This window comes from Myotis brandtii, unplaced genomic scaffold, assembly GCF_000412655.1.
Source record: "Myotis brandtii unplaced genomic scaffold, ASM41265v1 scaffold156, whole genome shotgun sequence".
Classification (NCBI taxonomy): Eukaryota; Metazoa; Chordata; class Mammalia; order Chiroptera; family Vespertilionidae; genus Myotis; species Myotis brandtii.
The window spans coordinates 822,880-841,051 of record NW_005355666.1 but is presented as its reverse complement, the minus strand read 5'-3'; the positions used below and the strand labels follow the sequence as shown (position 1 = coordinate 841,051).

Here is an 18,172-nt window from a genome sequence, read left to right as displayed (position 1 = left end):
TGATATTACAGTCAGTTTGTTATAAGCAAGTCACTAAGGCCAGCCCAGATTTCAGGGGATGGGAACTGTGCTCATGTATAATTCACCACAATTCTCATCTCCAAATTGAATAGTCAGATGGTATTTTACTTGCCCTGGGAGCACAGGCATAAGCCTATGTGTGACTTTTCATATGCACAGGGACCCATTCTTGTGATCCACTGATCTGCTCTGTTGAGTCCTCACCAATGAAGACCCACAGCAGAGATCTGTTTAGGGTCCAGGTAGAGGAGGCCAGTGTATTCATTGTGGGAGAAAGATGCTCAGAAATGGCCTAAGCCTCCACATTTGGCTTTTATACTTGAGGTATACTTTGCATGTCAGAAATCACGTTAAATGAAGCCAGAGGTATCAAGGGTGTGAATTAAAGTTTACAGTACTCTACTCTGCTTATCAAAGCTACGTGTCAAAATCCTGCTGCAAAGCTGGATTAAAAGATGGGGCTTAAATGAAGTAGACTGTAAGGTCCACATCATCATCATTCTAATATTGCCTACTACTGTTGAAAGTTCCCTTCATTAACATGTGCTTTGCTGCTTCTTAAAATAGCTCTATAACCAAATGCTGCAATTCTGAAAAGCATGATAAAAAAGGTTCTCTGATCATACTCATTACTGAATATTTTTAGCAGAGCAATAATTAGGATGTGGAGGAAGCCGGGTGCCTCATTATAGCAGCAGAGGGCTTGGCTTCTTTCAGAGACCTACCTCCCAACCAGACAAAGCAAATCTCTCCCCTAAGCCAACTTTTAGTTACTCAGCCACAGAGGCCTCACCCTGTGGCTTCAAAGAAAGAGTGAGCTCATGTCACCAGTGTCGAAGTGATTTGTTAAAGTCCATCAATAGCCAGAGAATCCTCTTAACATTTCAGCAGGCAGGGGTAGAGTGAAATAGCTGTCTGCTGAAAGGTGGCACATACTTCTTTCTCACCAGAAGGCTCCCTGCTGCTCCCACCAAGGTGTTATTTCAGGTCCCCCCTTTCCTGCTTTGGGACAGCTCAGAGTTCCCCACCCACCAAAGCACCCTGCACAGCTGGGTCACTTGAGTGTTGTTTATACCCACGCATTTAGATGTTTGCATCCTCTGCCTTCCATTTGGTTTTCTGGAGTCCTCCTTTTTAGAAGGAGATAAAGGACGTTCTTGATCTAGTGGGAACCCCAACTCTGTCTTCTGAGCTACAGAATATTAGAAACCGGATGTGTTGTCTTTAACATCAGCAGTGCCACCCTGCTGCTGATACTGCCAATATGCAGATGATCTCCAAAGAAAGCTCCGAAGGGACACCCTGGGAGGGGCCAGAAGACTAAAAAATTTACCCCTCCCCCCCTTGATAGATTCAGAGAAAACTGGATTTGGAAAGGCATTTAGGGATCAATATTCATCTAGCCACTCATTCACCAAATGTCCCTATAAGTGCTCAATTGTCACCTGGTGCTGAGACTATAGAAGAGAATGAGACACGAGCAGTTCCTTTCCTCATGTAGCTTATGGTCAAGTCGGGAAGGCAGTTATTGAACAAGTTGTTTTATAAAGACCTTGGAATAACTGAAGGAGAAGAGCAGTTAGTTGGACCTTGGTAGGGAAATAACGAACAGGAAGATCCAGTCAGCGGTTGAGAGATTTCCTTGAGGAAGTGATGCTAAAGGTGAAACCCAATGGATGACCAAGAGTTAACCAGGTGCAGTGTGTTTGTGGCAGAGTAAAGAGAGGGGGCCAGCCCTTTCAGGACACTGAAGTTCAGTGTGGCTGGACCAAGGCAGGGCCAGACTGTTGCCCAGTGCCATGGACTACAATTAAAATGGTACCCCCTGCCCCTGTGTAGCACAAGGACTTGGCTTAGGGAGTGAAGGAGGTGGAGAGCATCTGAGGAGGGACTGGAGAAAAGCACAGGGAAGAGATAACGCAAGCTGCTGCAGGGCCAGGTTAAGGATTTGAATATAAATACAGAGGACAGTAGCCCAGCCAGCATAGCTCAGTGGTTGAGCATCAACCTATGAACCAGGAGGTCATGGTTTGATTCCTGGTAAGGGCACATGCCCGGGTTGCAGGCTTGATCCCTAGTGTGGGGCATACAGGAGGCAGCCGATCAATGATTCTCTCTCATCATTGATGTTTCTATCTCTCCCTCTCCCTTCCTCTCTGAAATCAATAAAAATATATTAAATACAGAGGACAGTAGAAAGCCAGTGAAGGCTGTTGGGTAGGCATATGACTTGCATTTTGAACGACTGCCCTGCGATCTTGCTATAGGGAGAGTTAACTGAGAGGACCAAAAAAATGGCATCGCTGAAGAGTGGTATTGAGGCTCTCGCTGTAATCTTTGCAAAAGATGGCATTAGATTGGTTTAGAATTGGAGAATGGAGACAATTGCATCAGTTGGGGAGACATTTATGAAGTAGATTGGTGATTAGAAGGAAATTGGGTATAAGGAGTGAGGGAGAGGGAAGTGGCATGGATGAGCCCAAGGTCATCTTATCTAGCCACCTCGTTTTCTCAGCTTTGGAGACTGAGGTTAAGTAACTTGCCTTCTGAGGCTTGAGAAACTTGCCCAAATCTACAAACCAAGAAGCCAGCATCATGGTCCCTAGACTCTTTCCATCATGCCGTCCCATGGCTGATGTCTCTGATTGAGTAGCCATAATCATACCAGGTAGAAAGATCTCAATTGCCAACACAGCATTTCAGTTGACACCTGTAAGCACAAACCAGCTTCTTGTCTTTGATAACATTTGTGACCTCTTTTTAGCCCTGTATTGGTATACCCATATATATCTGAGGACTTTAAGGAAGTTCTATTGTAATTTGGCATCCTCTGCTTTTTTTTTTTTACTCAGTCCCACGTATTCTAAATGAAAGGGTCTTTGAGTGGGGATATCACCATCCAGAGTAGAACAGTCTTAGGGAGATAAAATCATCTAGCACCCCACAAACATGTTTTTAGATCAGAGAAAACAAAAATAAAACACTTTTTCTTCTTTTCCTTCAGTATAACATGACACAGACTTCCATGGGGAAGAAGGGGAGTTGCCATGATCTGACTAATTCATTGATTCAGTTTTATTCTCTCTTCATTTACTCATTTAATTTGCATTTCTTGAGCACCTTCCATGTGCTAGACCAGTGGTTCTCAACCTTCCTAATGTAATTTTGCTACTGTTATGAATCGTAATGTAAATATCTGATATGCAGGATGTATTTTCATTGTTACAAATTGAACATAATTAAAGCATAGTGATTAATCACAAAAACAATATGTAATTACATATGTGTTTTCCGATGGTCTTAGGCGACCCCTGTGAAAGGGTCGTTTGACTGCCAAAGGGCTCGCGACCCACAGGTTGAGAACCGCTGTGCTAGACACAGGGGCACTGATCTTGGTGCTGGGGATGCAAAGACAGTCAAGGCATAATAGGTGCTTTCAGAATGTTCTCTTTCTACAAGAAGACAGACATTGAAAATACTTTTGTTAGTGGAAGATGCGCTATGCAGTCGCAGGGGGCACCATTCTCATTGCATGTCCTAAATGTTGAGGATTCTGCCCAGGGGTGTCAGTAAAGACTTCCCAGAGGCATAACCTGGCAACTGGACGTGGCAGGATGAGGAGGAATGCTGTGGCTGATGTAAGCAGGGAAGGAGGATTCAAGGCGGAAAGGAAGGGCTGGGCATGAGCAAATGCTAGGAGCTGGGTGAGTGCATGGTGCATCCAGGTCCAGAATGATGAACACTCAGTGTTAATGGGAGAACAGGAGCATGCAGAACTGAGCCTTGGAAGAGTCAGCTGGGCCAGATGTGAAAACCTCCATGACACAGCAGGAGCTGCAACTTTTCTCTGCAAAGGAGGATTAAAGAAGATGGGTTAACCAAGTCCCTCTTACTTTTTTCTCGTCATCTCCCCTTTCCTATCTGAACAGGAATGTTCGTTCCAACGCAGAGAACGGAAGGCATTTCAACATCAGATATCATCACCAGAATTGTCCGAGACTATGATGTGTATGCCCGTCGCAACCTCCAGAGAGGGTACACAGCAAAGGAACTGAATGTCAGCTTCATAAATGTAAGTGTGCCACTTCGTGCCCTCTGAAGACCACCAAATCACACCACTGTCGCCATTTATTGAGCACTTACTATATGCCACGCCGTGTTGTTGGTGTTTTACATTTATGGTCTCATTCAATCCACATAACAACCCAAGGATGTATTATCATCCCCATGTTACAGATGGAGAAACCAATGTTCAAAGGGGTAACATTAAGTCAACCAAGGCACATAGGTAGTGAGCTCCACATTTTATAAAGGAACTACCTCACTTCCCTCCCCTCCCCTTAATATTCCTCTTTAGAGTTCTCAGACCTAGCCAACGGTTTCTGGGAGATCTGCTCTCATGAAAAGCAAGAGTTTTCTTCTGGCCCTAGCCGGTTTGGCTCAAAGGATAGAGGGTGGGCCCTTGGACTGAAGGGTCCCGGGTTCGATTCTGATCAAGGGCACATACCTCAGTTGCAGGCTCGATCCCCAGCCCCGCTCGGGGGCCAGGCAGAAGGCAATCAATTGATGTGTCTCTCTCACATCAATGTTTCTCTCTCTGTCTCTCCCCCTCCCTTCACTCTCTCTAAAAATCGATGGAAAAATATCCCCGGGTGAGGATTAACAACAACAACAAAAATAGTTCTCTTCTTCTCAGAGGGAAGGAAGGAGGGCAGACGGGATGGAAAGCTAAACCCAGAGAAAACGCTTTCTTGTTCTAACATTTTTAAATTTTCATTTTATTAAGACCTCACAGATGCTCACCAGACACCTTAAAAACAGTTTTTTCTTGTCCAGAGAAATTACAGCTGCTTAAATAAAGCCTAAAGTCTTTGGCTTCCTTGGGTATTTCTGCCATATTGTTCCCACAGAGCTGCTGTTAGCTTAATAATAGAGTAGCTGTTAAAACAATCTTTAAAACAAGCAAAACAAACTGTTAAAAAGCAAAGAGGGCTGCCCAGTTGCTGGAGGTGATGGTAGCAAGTCTGGACAACTGTATTTGCCTAGACTCCGAGGAGCCCAGGTAGTTGATTAAAACAAGAACTCTCCATCCATCCAGAATTTCAACCCCCCAAAATACTGTATTTTCAAAGAGGGATTTTTCTATAAAACTAGATGCTTAGAATTACGCGCAGCCATAATTAGTCAGCAGCTTACACAGATTGGTCACTGCTCCCTTCCCAATGAGGAAGGGCTCATTAATTGTAAATCAGGGATTATTAGTTGTCCCCACGAGACGGGGGCGGGGGGGGTGTTGGTGGGCCAGGCTCTGTGGCTTCATGCAAGCCAGGCAACAAAGTGGAAAATGTCAGCTTCAAGTGGCACCAGAATACGTGGCTGAAAAGAATTCAGTCAACGCGATTATTTGGTGTCTCATAGAGAATTAAGCCCCGGTTATTTAAAGACATTAAACCGATCTTTTAAACTGAATTCAGTCAGCCATCCAAGCATGTCGAGCCATTTCCAAAAGTTCTCGCTCACGCTCTTTAGGCGGCCTGTGGCTAAGCCCCTGAGCTCAGGGAGCTGTGCAATCGGCATGGATGCTCTCATGCCCTTTCTGTGACAACAAACCTGGCTGCAGCCTGGAGAGAGAGTCAAATGTGTTGGAGGGGGGTGTAGATGAGTCACAGGACCCCAGAGGTGGCCGGAACCTGCCGAGGGTCAGTCACCCTGTCCAAATCCCTCCATGTAGGAATGAGGAAAGCTGAGCTCAGAGGGTACCTGGCCAAGGCCCCTCAGCAAAGTAGAGGTGGAGGTGCAGCAGCCTCCCAGCCTTGTGACTCCCGATCCAGTGCTCATTCTACTGCTCTGTGCTGCCCCTGAGAGCCATTATAATAACCATATAGTAAAAATAGCTGAGTGGCCCAGCTGACATGGCTCAGTGGTTGAGCGTCAACCTATGAACCAGGAGGTCATGGTTCGATTCCCGGTCAGGGCACATGACCAGGTTTTGGGCTCGATCCCCAGTGTGGGGTGTGCAGGAGGCAGCCAATCAATGATTCTCTCTCATCACTGATATTTCTGTTCCTCTCTTCCTCTCCCTTCCTTCCTGAAATATATATATATATTGCAAGTATATATATTTATTTATTTTTAAAAAAGCTGAGTGGCAGCACATATAGCTCACACCCCACCCTGAGGCTGTCGTGAAATTTGGAAAGTCTAAATCAGGGAATCGTGATCCAGTTTTGCAATCGTCCAGGTGCCTCGAGAAAATCTGAAATCTGAAATGAACTGCAGTCCCGTGTAGTGAAGAAAAATGATAAAGCTTATTACCTATTTAGGAGAAAATGTATGATGATTTCATGGAGGGGAGGACCCCCTGTCTCATGTTATTTTCATGGTTTTCATACCACTGTCATCAGGTAACAGGATTAAATGCCTAGGCCACTTAGTAGCAATGAAACAGACAACACACACTGAGCTTTTACTAAATGCCAGGCTGTGCCAAAGCACATTCTTGCATTAGTTTATCTAATCGTTGCAGCGACCCTCTAGGGTAGGGATAATGATCCCATTTCACAGGTGAGGAAACTGAGGCTTAGAGGTGCCATGTGACTTGCCTAACATACAATGCCTTCCAGGCATACAGATATTAGCACTGCTGCATAAAAGCTATAAGAAAAACAAAGCCCCAGTCAAAAGAAGCTATCAGGATAAGAGATTTCTTCACCACCAAGGAAAGCAATGCAGTTCAATTAGCTTCATGGAAAATACCGTTACAATGAAAAGTTTAGCATAACACGTGGATTCTAAGGCCCAGCAAATGACCCACTTTTTCAACCCATATTGGTTTTAACAATGTCTCAGTGAAACAGAAGATTCAGGAAGCCTCTGAGGGGCCATTCTATGTACATTTATCCTTTTGGCTAAGTCCCAGCAGAATTGGGGGGGGGGTGTATTTGCCCAATATCTACCCATAATAAAGAGCAAATATATATTTTTTGGTTATTCTCTTATATAATCGAATTCAACTAAGACATTTACAAAAAAGAGACTGTTAAAACCAGTTGTACTTCACTTGTACATATCCAACAAGACTAACGATAAGTGCCTTTTCTTTTTCTTTCTTTTTTTTTCAATCCTCAAATGAGGATATTTTTCCATTGATTTTTAGAGAGAGGGAAAGACAGAGAGAAATATCCATGTGAGAGAAACACATTGATTGGTTGCCTCTTGCACGTGCCCCCATTAGGGCCTGGGCCAGGGAGGAGCCTGCAACCAAGGTACATGCCCTTGACTGGAATCTAACCTGAGACCCTTCAGTCTTCAGGCCAATGCTCTATCCACTGAACCAAACTGTCCAGGGTGACAAGTGACTTTTCTAATAAGAGATGTGCCTTCCCATCAATCCAGCTCTTGGGAAATAGTAACATCCGGACTCTTCAGATTAAGAACACAAGTTGAAAGAAAATAAAACCATTAATGTGAATGACTGACCTCTCTCATGCCCTCTCCGATAAATCCATTTTTCCCCTCCTCTACTTTTTGACCAGGAGAAGAAATACCGCTTTCAAAACCAGGTAGACAAGATGAAAGAAAAGGTTAAGAATGTGGAGGAAAGATCGAAGGAATTTGTTAACAGAGTGGAAGAAAAGAGTCATGATCTAATTCAAAAGTGGGAAGAGAAGTCAAGGGAATTCATTGGCAACTTCTTAGAACTGTTTGGGCCAGATGGAGCATGGGTATGTAATTATTTCACTTGGCCCCATGATGACGGGTGTTTTCAGTGTATCTTCTTTTTCACGTAACTATCAAGGGTGTCCCCTATCTCAGTCCAATATGTGGCCTCCACTTTGGGCATCAGTCAGCCTGAGTGACTTCAAGTTCATGTCACTTCCCTATTTAGTTCCTGCTTTACCCCTCAATATAGTACCCAATAGTACCCAAAGCCAGCTCTTGTCCAGAGCTTAAAGCCATTTGGTAGTCATTGAATGTAATTACTGCAGAGGTTGGTTCTGTAGCTCATCTCAGGTTCTCAGTGGGAGATGATACAAAGCTTGACGATAAAGGTGAACTGAGTCAGTGGCATCATGGAACTTGTAAGACAAGGCTAACGGGCTCTTGGATCAACCAGGGGAGGAGGGTGCGAATGAAACAGCTGCCTTGGTCAGATTTTGTTACCAGAAACTCTCCTTTTTCATTGGTTGGAAGAGAGAGAAGAGGTAGAATTTGGCCCTGCATCTATACCCATCATGCCCTGATTTCCCCGTTTCTTCTTTTTTCCCCTCCTGTTTTTTCCATAGCATGTATATGTTGGCACAAAAGTCTTTGGGGACTGATGCCACAATCTGAATCTTAAAACAGAAACTGTCAAGGGTCTCTTGCCTAAATTCTGGATGAAATATATGAGAAGGGAAAAGAAAATTCTGGAAACCACCTTGAACTCCCTTGGTAGTTTCTATTGTATGTGCACTTCCAGAGTAAATAACCAACATTGTCAGCAGAGTTAATGAGGGTTCTTTGAAAGAGATACTTTTACAGCTAACTTCCTTTTAAAACAAAAATAAATGATTCCATTTAATTTCCTTGATTTTAAGTAGCCTAGATTTCCTATTATGACATGAGAAGTCTCTAACAAAATCCACTTCGCTTTAATTATTTTATTGATGGGTTGTCACTCCTGCCTCTCTGCTCATTTGAGCTGGTTCATTAGAGGATTATCTAAAAGTAAAACACTCAATTAGTAATAGAAAAAGAACAACGTTTGAGAAATGGGAAGAGACACTTTGCTGAAAGCCTAGTGGTTTCTAAGTGATTATAGAGGGGGGATATCTCAGGCCAACCATGTCCTGTTGGCTGAGTCTGCAAGGGGCTGCTTTAACCCTTGTTGACCGCTAGAAAGAGATGGCAAGAGTGGAGGAGCCAGGGGCTGGGTTCCTTTTCCTTCTCCCTCGGGCATGTCAACATTTTCGCTCAGGTCAGTTGAATTCATGGGACAGTATGAATGTCCTTGTGTGTGCACAGTACTGGGGACCAACATGAGGACAATGTGCAGACCCTGTTCTATGGTGTTCCGTGGTCTCTATAACATAAAGTCTGAAGTTCCCTATTAATCTGGTGTGTAATTTAATGGTTCTCAGTTTCACAACTAATCTTCAAATGCTGAAGAATCAGCTAGTGGTTTGTTAATGAAACCATGTAGGTATTCATATGCTTATAGGGACTCAGAAATGTGTCTGCTGAGAAGCTCTGGTGTTGTAACTCAAGGGGGTGGGTGTGTTCTCCATATGGAGTGAGCAAAGGCAGGGAAGGAATATCATTTCATAGAAACTGTGTAGACCCTAGTCGTTTCAGGCTCCCAATGAAGGTGAATAGTAGCTGGAATTGTTCTGGGGCGGGGGATCTGGTGACAGCAAGCTGAGGTGATTTTTAAGAAATGAAACCCAGCTTAGAGACGGGAGGTTTTTCTTTTTAACACTTGCTATTAGTGTCAAAACTGTTATTAACATTAATTTACTGTATCAGCCAGACTTAGACATTACTTTTTTTCTGTTGACATTAAAAGTACAGGAATAGTTACAAGGATGTTAAACGCCAAGATAAGTAATTTGCTTTTCATGAATATGCTATTACTATAATAATTCTTTATTTGTGAATTTAGGACTGGAACTCATTTCTTAAAATAGAGGACCCGCATTATCTGAAAATACAGTACTGATACAAATAACCCAAACTTGAAAAGGCAGAAAATAGAAGGATTTAAGTTACAAAATTCATAGAGCCTTCCGGCATTTGCAAAGGATATGGCATGGCTCAAATCTTCCATATCTACATCGATCTATATTGCTCTATATGATCAATATATACAAATAGATATAGTTCTGGATACAAAGCTTGGTTCCAACTTGATCTTTGATGGATCAAATTTAGCAGGCAGACATGGTTTGATTGGCCCTCACAGACTAATCCTGGTATATTTGGGGAGGACAATCACAAGGATATGAATACCAGGATGTAGTGGGGCCATCTTGGCAGATGGCTACCGCAATTGCATTTGAGGATTTGAGCAAGCAATCAGCTTCTCAATCACTAGATTAGACTATCTATTCCCCATTTATTCAGTCTCATTGGTGGATTATCAGAGCCCAAGATATCATTTTTCAATCTCATCACCTACCACCCTATTTATTTAAGTATAGTCATGCACCACATAAAGATGTTTCAGTCAAAGTTGGACCACATATATGATGGTGGTCTCATAAGATTATAATGGAGCTGAAAAATTCCTATCACCTAGTGATGTCATAGCCATCTATATATATAAAAGCCTAAGCGACCAAACAACTGAACGACCGGTCGCTATGACATGCACTGACCACCAGGGGGCAGATGCTCAATGCAGGAGCTGCCTCTGGTGGTCAGTGTGCTCTTACGGCCAACCTCCTGAGGCCAGCCAACCTCTCACAGTCCCTTCCCCCGAGCTGGCAGGCCCCAATCGGACCCCATCAGGACTGGGTGAGATGGCCCAGATTGGCCCCGATCACTGGCCAGGCCAAGGGACCCCACCCATGCACGAATTCGTGCACCAGGCCTCTAGTTGTAGTATAACACATTACTCATGAGTTTGTGGCAATGCTAGTATAAACAAATCTACGGTGCTGCCAGTCCCATAAAAGCATAGCACATACAACTAAGTACAGTACATCATACTTGACAGGACTATGTTACTGGTTTATATATTTGCTATACTATACTTTTTTTAAAAAATATATATATTTTATTGATTTTTTACAGAGAGGAAGGGAGAGGGATAGAGAGTTAGAAACATCGATGAGAGAGAAACATCGATCAGCTGCCTCCTGCACACTCCCTACTGGGTATGTGCCTGCAACAAAGTTACATGCCCTTGACCAGAATCGAACCTGGGACCCTTGAGTCTGCAGGCCGACGCTCTATTCACTGAGCCAAATCGGTTAGGGCTTATACTATACTTTTGTCAGTAGTTTATAGTCGTTCCATTTATAAAATTTGTTATAGACATATGCTGTGTTACACCAGCAGCAGCTTCATACATCTCATGTCTACTGGGTCTCTTGATTACATTATTTCCTCTTGAACTCGATTTACTCTGGTGTTTTGTCGTAACATGCTATACAGGCCTGTAGCCTAGGAGCAATAGGCTATACCAGGGGTGGGGAATGTCCAGCCCGTGGCCCGTATAAGGCCTGAGAAATCATTTGGCCTGGCCCTGCCAAGGCATTAGGGGTGAGTTAATTAAATGTTTGACCAAATAGAGCAGGCTCATTTTTAAGTTGACAATTTTGTATGGCCTGCAAATGATGTTATAAATATCCAAATGGCCCTTGGCAGAAAAACGGTTCCCCACCCCTGGGCTATCCCATAGGGCCTAGGTGTAGTAGGCTACACCATCTAGGTTTGTGTAAGTGCACTCTATGATATCTACACAATGATGAAATTGCCTATGACATTTCTCAGAATGCATCCTTGTCGTTAAGTGATACATGACTGTATGTGATCGATTCTTGTAACCTCTTGACATTCTCAAAAGACAGCCTGTAACCCAAGCAGAGTGACAAAGCGAGGGGTGTCTCTTTGAAAGACACTATCAAGGGAGGGGCTTTAAAGAAGTTAAATTTTGAAGCTTTGTTGCCATGGTGGAGGCAACACCATTCATTTCTGAGGTATTAAGTGGCAAGCAGCCAGGACTGAGGTAGGCTGAATCAGCTTCCACAGTTAGGTTTTGCTGTAGGGCCTTCCTAGTGAAAGTTGTTTTTTGTTTGAAGTATCTGAATCCAGAGCAGACACATTCTATTTAAACATTAGTGCCCCAACCACATGTGCTGTTTTTTTAAAAAAACATGTATTATTTTGAATGATCTGCCACTATATTTCTTCATTGACTGAACACAGAGAATCATTTCCGGTTTGAAGTGAAAGTGGGTCTATTCTATTCTACCATATGAATGTAGACCCTTTCCTTGGAGCACCAGGAGACAATGACCTTAAGCCAAGTGCAAATTTCTAGTTCATCCTGGACCACAAACTCCCTCTGCCTCAATTTAATCAGTCGGCCAACCAATAGGCCTTTGCCATCTGACATATGAGATTACCTTTAAAAAAAAAAAAAGGGGGCTGACGTTGTGTTTTAGAAAAAACAGATTTATATGATGGGAGGTTCATTGGTGGTTGCTAGATGCAGGGGGTGGAGGGGTGGGTAAAATGAGTGAAGGGAATCAAAGGTACAAATTTCCACTTATAAAATAAGTAAGCCTTGGGGATGCAATGTACAGCATGGTGACTGTATGTAATACTGTACTGCATACTTAAAAGTTGCTAAGAGAGTAGATCGTAAAAGCTCTCATCACAAAATTGTGTAACTATGTGTGGTGATGGATGTTAACTAGTCTTATTGTGGTGATCATTTCACAATATATACAAATATTGAATCATGTTATACACCCGAAACTAAATATGTCAATTATGCTTCAATTAAAAAAATAAATGTGAGCATAGACTTTTTTTTCTCTATTGTTTACTCCTGTATCCTTAAGGCTGAGATTAATACCTGAACCATACATAGTGTGCTATCAGGAAATATTTGTTGAGAGAATGAATGCTCAATTTTCAGACTTTTCATGTCAGAAAAACCCTCCATAATACTTTGTAATAAACAAAATGTTTCTTTTCAACTTCTATCATGAAAATATACCATGCTAGCAAAACAAAAACAAAACCAAAAAACAAATCCGTGTGTGTGGGGTGTGTGTGTGTGTGTGTGTGTGTGTGTGTGTGGTGTGTGTATAGACATATATAATGGGATATTATTTGTATCTACCACATTTTTGTTTATCCCTTCATTCATTGGTAGACTTCTGAATTGTGTCCACCTTTTGGCTATTGTGAATAGTACTGATATACACATGGATATACAAATATCTGCTTAAGTCCCTGCTTTCAATTAAGTGTAATTGCTATATCATATGGTAATTCTAGGTTTTTGTGTTGTTGTTTTTGTTTTGTTTTGTTTTAGGAACTGCCATGCTGTTTTCCACAGTGGCTGCACCATTTTACATTCTCACCATAATACACAGGGTTCTAATTTCCCTCTATCCTCACTAGTACTTGATTTTTAATATTTTTATAATAGGCATTCTAATGGCACTGCTAATTTTTAAGACTGTTTTTATCTTCAAAAAAGAAATATAAATTTTAGTTTGTGGATTTGAATTAGATACCCCATTTGAGTCTTTTTGACAGTGGTTTTAAAAATTGTCTTCCAACAAATGCATAAGTAAAACATGAATAATCATGGGAAGCTTCTTACTATGTAAGTGGCTGATTACATAGCACTGATCATGACAAGGGGCTCACTTTTTGGCTGGGTAGCCTTGGGTAAGTTCCTTTGCCTCTCAGTCACCTACCAGGGGTGTTGGGAGGATGAACTTATTTTTAAAAAATATTTTTATTGATTTCAGAGAGGAAGGGAGAGGGAGAGGGAGAGGGAGAGAGAGAGAGAGAGAGAGAGAGAGAGAGAGAGAGAAACATCAATGATGAGAATCACTGATTGGCTGCCTCCTGCACGCCCCACACTGGGGATCAAGCCCGCAACCCGGGCATGTGCAACCCTGGCATGTGCCCTGACTGGGAATTGAACCATGACTTCCTGGTTCACAGGTCAACGCTTAACCACTGAGCCACACAGGCCGGGCAGGAATAAGTTGTTTTATACATACAGCCCTTTCACAGTGCCTGGCAGGCAGGTATCAGATACTGTAAGCCTTAGTTGTTTATCCACAACTGAAACTCTCTCCTAGAGTTCTGTTGTTTCCCAGAGGTCCAAACCAGATAGGATAACTAGGATATTTTTTTGCTTCTTTTTGGGCAGATATGTCAGAATATATCTGAAATCTTTAAAGACATCTGTGATGACATTTAGTGCCTCGGTGGATGTTAAGAACTTCTTAAAAGGGAAAACTTTGTAGGAGGGGAAAAATACTTGCATATGGACAGGACTATAAATGGTATTATTTTCTTGGGAGAAATCTTTATAAATGGAAACCTCTTGATACAGTAAAAGACTGAATTAAAATACCTTTTCTCTTTGAAAATGCCATGCCAGGTCTTCATTATTTGTTATATTTCTAAAGTGCTTTTCTTCCCAGGAAGCTCATTACAAACTGTCTCCTGACCTGATTCAATTCAGCTTCTTTGTAGGGGAACCACCCTTCAAAAGGCACCAGTAACAGATCAGAAAGCTTGCAAATCGAGACCCAGAGTTCTTTTGCAAGGATATCACATTTTATGAAGTGCGACACCATTGTTTATCATTAAGGATTCAAGTGATTTCATCCCCTTAGGCAGAATATTCTCAGTTATGAGCTTAAGTCAAACCGTAATAGACAAGTCGTAGATTTCCTTAGAAAGTGGGCTTCTAATGGAAATGCTGATAATCCATTAACAGCAGGAGGGCTAATGGCTGCCACTAAAAATACACTTAAAGATTACAGTAATAAAAACACATATTTTAAAGTGCATGCTAGAAGTTCAAGGATTTTTTTTAAATGTTGCTATTAATAATAGGCCACCCTCTCCTTTTGGTATTTGATTTTTGTCTTATAAATGGGCATATAGCATTTTTTTTGTTTAATTTTGAGAGGAGTTGGGTCTTTTGGCGGAGTTACCAGTACCTTTAATGGAAGGTGAATAATTGGTGTATTTGTAGAATTGTGGAATTTTACATCTGGAAAGGATCTTAGCGATCATCAAGCATCTCTATTATATCTGCTAGAGGAGATTTGAGATTCTAAAAAGTAATGGGCTAGCCCTAGCTGGTTTGGCTCAGTGGATAGAGCATCGGCCTGTGGACTGAATGGTCCCAGGTTCGATTCCAGTCAGGTCACATACCCGGGTTGTAGGCTCGATCCCCAGTAGGAGGCGTGTTGGCAGCCAATTAATGACTCTCATCATTGATGTTTCTATCTCTCTCTCCCTCTCCCTTCCTCTCTGAAATCAATAAAAATATATAAAAAAATAAAAGGAAAATCAGTGCAGGGGGAACTGATGATGTACCTGAGGTCTTAACATTTTCTCATGTCATTATAGCAATGCCCTTCAGCCTAATCTTGCCTCTGTCTTCTCTCTCTCTCCCTACAGTTATTGCTTTTTTTATGATGATAAAATATGTGTTCATTACAGAACTATTTGAAAATAAAGAATAAAAGGAGACTAAAATGCCTGTGACATTCAGCTGCCACAAATGTTGGTATAATCTATATATATAAAAGCCTAAGCAACCATTATGACCAGTCAACTGAACGACTGGTCAACCAGTCGCTATGATGCACACTGACCATCAGGGGACAGATGCTCGATGCAGGAGCTGCCCCCTGGTGGTCAGCGTGCTCCCACTGCCAATCTCCCGCAGCCAGTCAACCTCCCGTGGTCCCTCCCCCTGGCCAGCCCTGATCAGCCCAATTGGGAGTGGGCAAGAAGGGCCCGCATCAGCCCCAATCGCTGGCCAAGTCGAGGGACACCACCCATGCACGAATTCGTGCACCAGGCCTCTAGTTTTAAATAATGTCAAACTCCATTTTCTAGCAAGTTTTAATGAAATATAAGGGAATTCCGTCTATAGTGGTCCTGTCCCGTTGGTCATTTCTGGTGACCTTTTTGCTTCTGTCTGGAGCATATTTGTTGAAGAGCTCCTTACGATTAGGAGCAATATTTAAGCACAGGCCCATTAGGCTATAATTTTAAATAAATGTACCAATTGAGAATAATTTAACAAAGAGATGAAAGTTACCTGCAGTCTCTCATCACCCAGAGTTGTTACCATTAATATTTTCGGGGTATTGCCCCAATCTTTTTCCCATCTACATGTATAGGGTGTAGTTCATATAGACAGGAAAAAGATTGGGGCAATACCACAAAAATATTAATGGTAATGAGATGCAAAAGTAGGTTTATAGTTGTGAGTATAGAAGACATAGTTTATTCTTATATTAATTATTAATTATTATATTATTTTCCATATGAACATCTGCAAACTTACTTTTGCCACCCCACCCCTGTTCATATAACCTTTTACAAAATTGGGATCATGCAGATCATGTTGTAAAATCATTTTTACTTTGTAACAGCTCATGAACATTTTCTCACATGATTAAATATTCTTTAAGGACTTGATTTTCATCAGCTGCTTAGTATAGCCTCTCAGTTGTGCAAGATTTCTCTCATCTATTTAGGGCGTTTTCAGTTTTGTCTGTTATGACACTGCACTGAATATCCATGTATACAATAAACATTTACTTACATCTCTGATGATCTCTTCAGGAAAAAAGTATTTGCACCTATTTCCAAATTACCCCTCACAACGGTTCTATTTTACCCTTCCACTAGCAGTAACATGCATGTGGTCTTGTTACTAAACTCTCACCAACACTAGCCATTACAAATTTTTAAAAATCTTAGGACAGTGACATCACCAAGATGACAACATAGTGGTTATTTATTTTGCTCCCCCCACCTCACAAGAAGAACTAACAACTATTTGTGGGCAAGACACCCCTGGGAGGAGCCTAGAACACATGGGTCAGGCTGAAGCATCCCCTGTACCAGAGACCCAGACAGATCACATTAGAAGGGGTAGAGGAGTGACTGTGTGCTAACCAACTGCCCCTCCCTCAGGCTGGCGCAGCACCATACCAAGAGGTCTCCCTGAGCCTATGGTTCCTTCAGTGGGAAAAGAGATCCCAGGGTGGACATCCAGCTCCCCCATCACTATAGTCACTTCTTGGGAGCCACCACTCCAGTCTCGCCCCACAGGGGAATCAGTAGTGCTTGCCCACAGAGAATCTCATGTTACAGAAAAGGGGGAGGGGTTTGAAACAATCAGCCCTCTGATATTGGCAGACCAAGGTCCTGCCTATAGCACCCAAGTAGGAGTCCAAGCCAGAATATTTGCTCATCTGCAGAGCCAAATCAGAGTGTAGTGTGAACAGGCAACTCAGCAGGGTGTAGGGTGCTCCAAGTTGGATACTCAAAGGCTTTTATGACCCTGGAGCCTGGTCTGCCTCTTCCAGGCAAGGGACCTGAGTCATTCCTGGCCCGGCCTGATCAGAGTCTGGCCATAACACCTAGAAATCTGTGTAGCCCAGCAACACTGGACCAGAGTCCACCAGGTAGAACTGTTCTGGCTTCGGAGCTGGCTCTCCCACTGTGCGCAGGCAGGGAAACTGACTAATAGTTCTGCCTATTCTGAACACAGCCTTCAGCCTGCCCAAGAGGGAACCTAATCAGACACACAGGAAGCTGCATAGCCCATCCAACAGCCCTGCCTACAGTGGCACTTCAACAGAGGGCACCGCCCACGTCTCTCCCTATCTACGCAACAAAACCCATGGCCCCATCTAGTCATGGAATTCAGTGCAGTCTTGCCTGGTTCAGGTTCCCAAACAAAAACCATGCAGGCCCTAGGGCCTGTCCTGCTGCCACATTTGCTGGATGAAATAAGTTAGAGAAAGATAAATACTGTATGATCTCACTTATTTGTGGAATCTAAAAGCAATAAAACAGAAACCGACCCATAAAGAACAAGTTGCCTGGCCGGCGTGGCTCAGTGGTTGAGCGTCAGTCTATGAACCAGGAGGTCACGGTTCAATTCCCGGTCAGGGCACATGCCCAGGTTGTGGGCTCGATCCCCAGTACGGGGTGTGCAGGAGGCAGCCAATCAATGAATCTCTCTCATCATTGATACGTCTATCTCTCTCTCCCTCTCCCTTCCTTCCTCTCTGAAATCAATAAAAAAAATTAAAATTAAAAAAAACAAGCTAATGGTTGCCAGAGGGGAGAATGGGGGCGGTGGGAGTACAGTATACTCAAGGATGACTTAACTGTTATATGCTGAGAAAAATATGAATGAATGCCCTGGTATTAGACTCACTGGTATACATATCATCCTCCTTAGAGGGTTATTCTTGGGAGCCCAAACTGCTGCAATAGTAATGAGATGCAGACTGTTAGGTAGGAAGTGACCAGGGATAGAGATAAATCAGTATTACTCATATGAGAAGGTACATCTTTATACCATTAATTCCAAGGCAAAGTAATTCCACCATCCTTCTCTTAAAAAGAGGGCATTATAAATTGG

General features: G+C 42.6%; 1 protein-coding gene across 6 annotated transcripts in view; it reads left to right on the top strand.

The window, feature by feature from the left end:
- Positions 1-18,172, top strand: part of PCYT1B (phosphate cytidylyltransferase 1, choline, beta) — a 78,763-nt gene that overhangs the window by 54,010 nt on the left and 6,581 nt on the right. For 5 of the 6 annotated variants that reach the window (XM_005861764.2, XM_005861763.2, XM_005861766.2 and 2 more), the window contains 2 exons: positions 3,951-4,093; positions 7,557-7,745. In XM_005861764.2, the coding sequence (XP_005861826.1) occupies positions 3,951-4,093; positions 7,557-7,745 (332 nt within the window). The remainder of the gene's footprint in view (positions 1-3,950; positions 4,094-7,556; positions 7,746-18,172) is intronic. The other variant, XM_005861765.2, reaches the window with a different exon arrangement.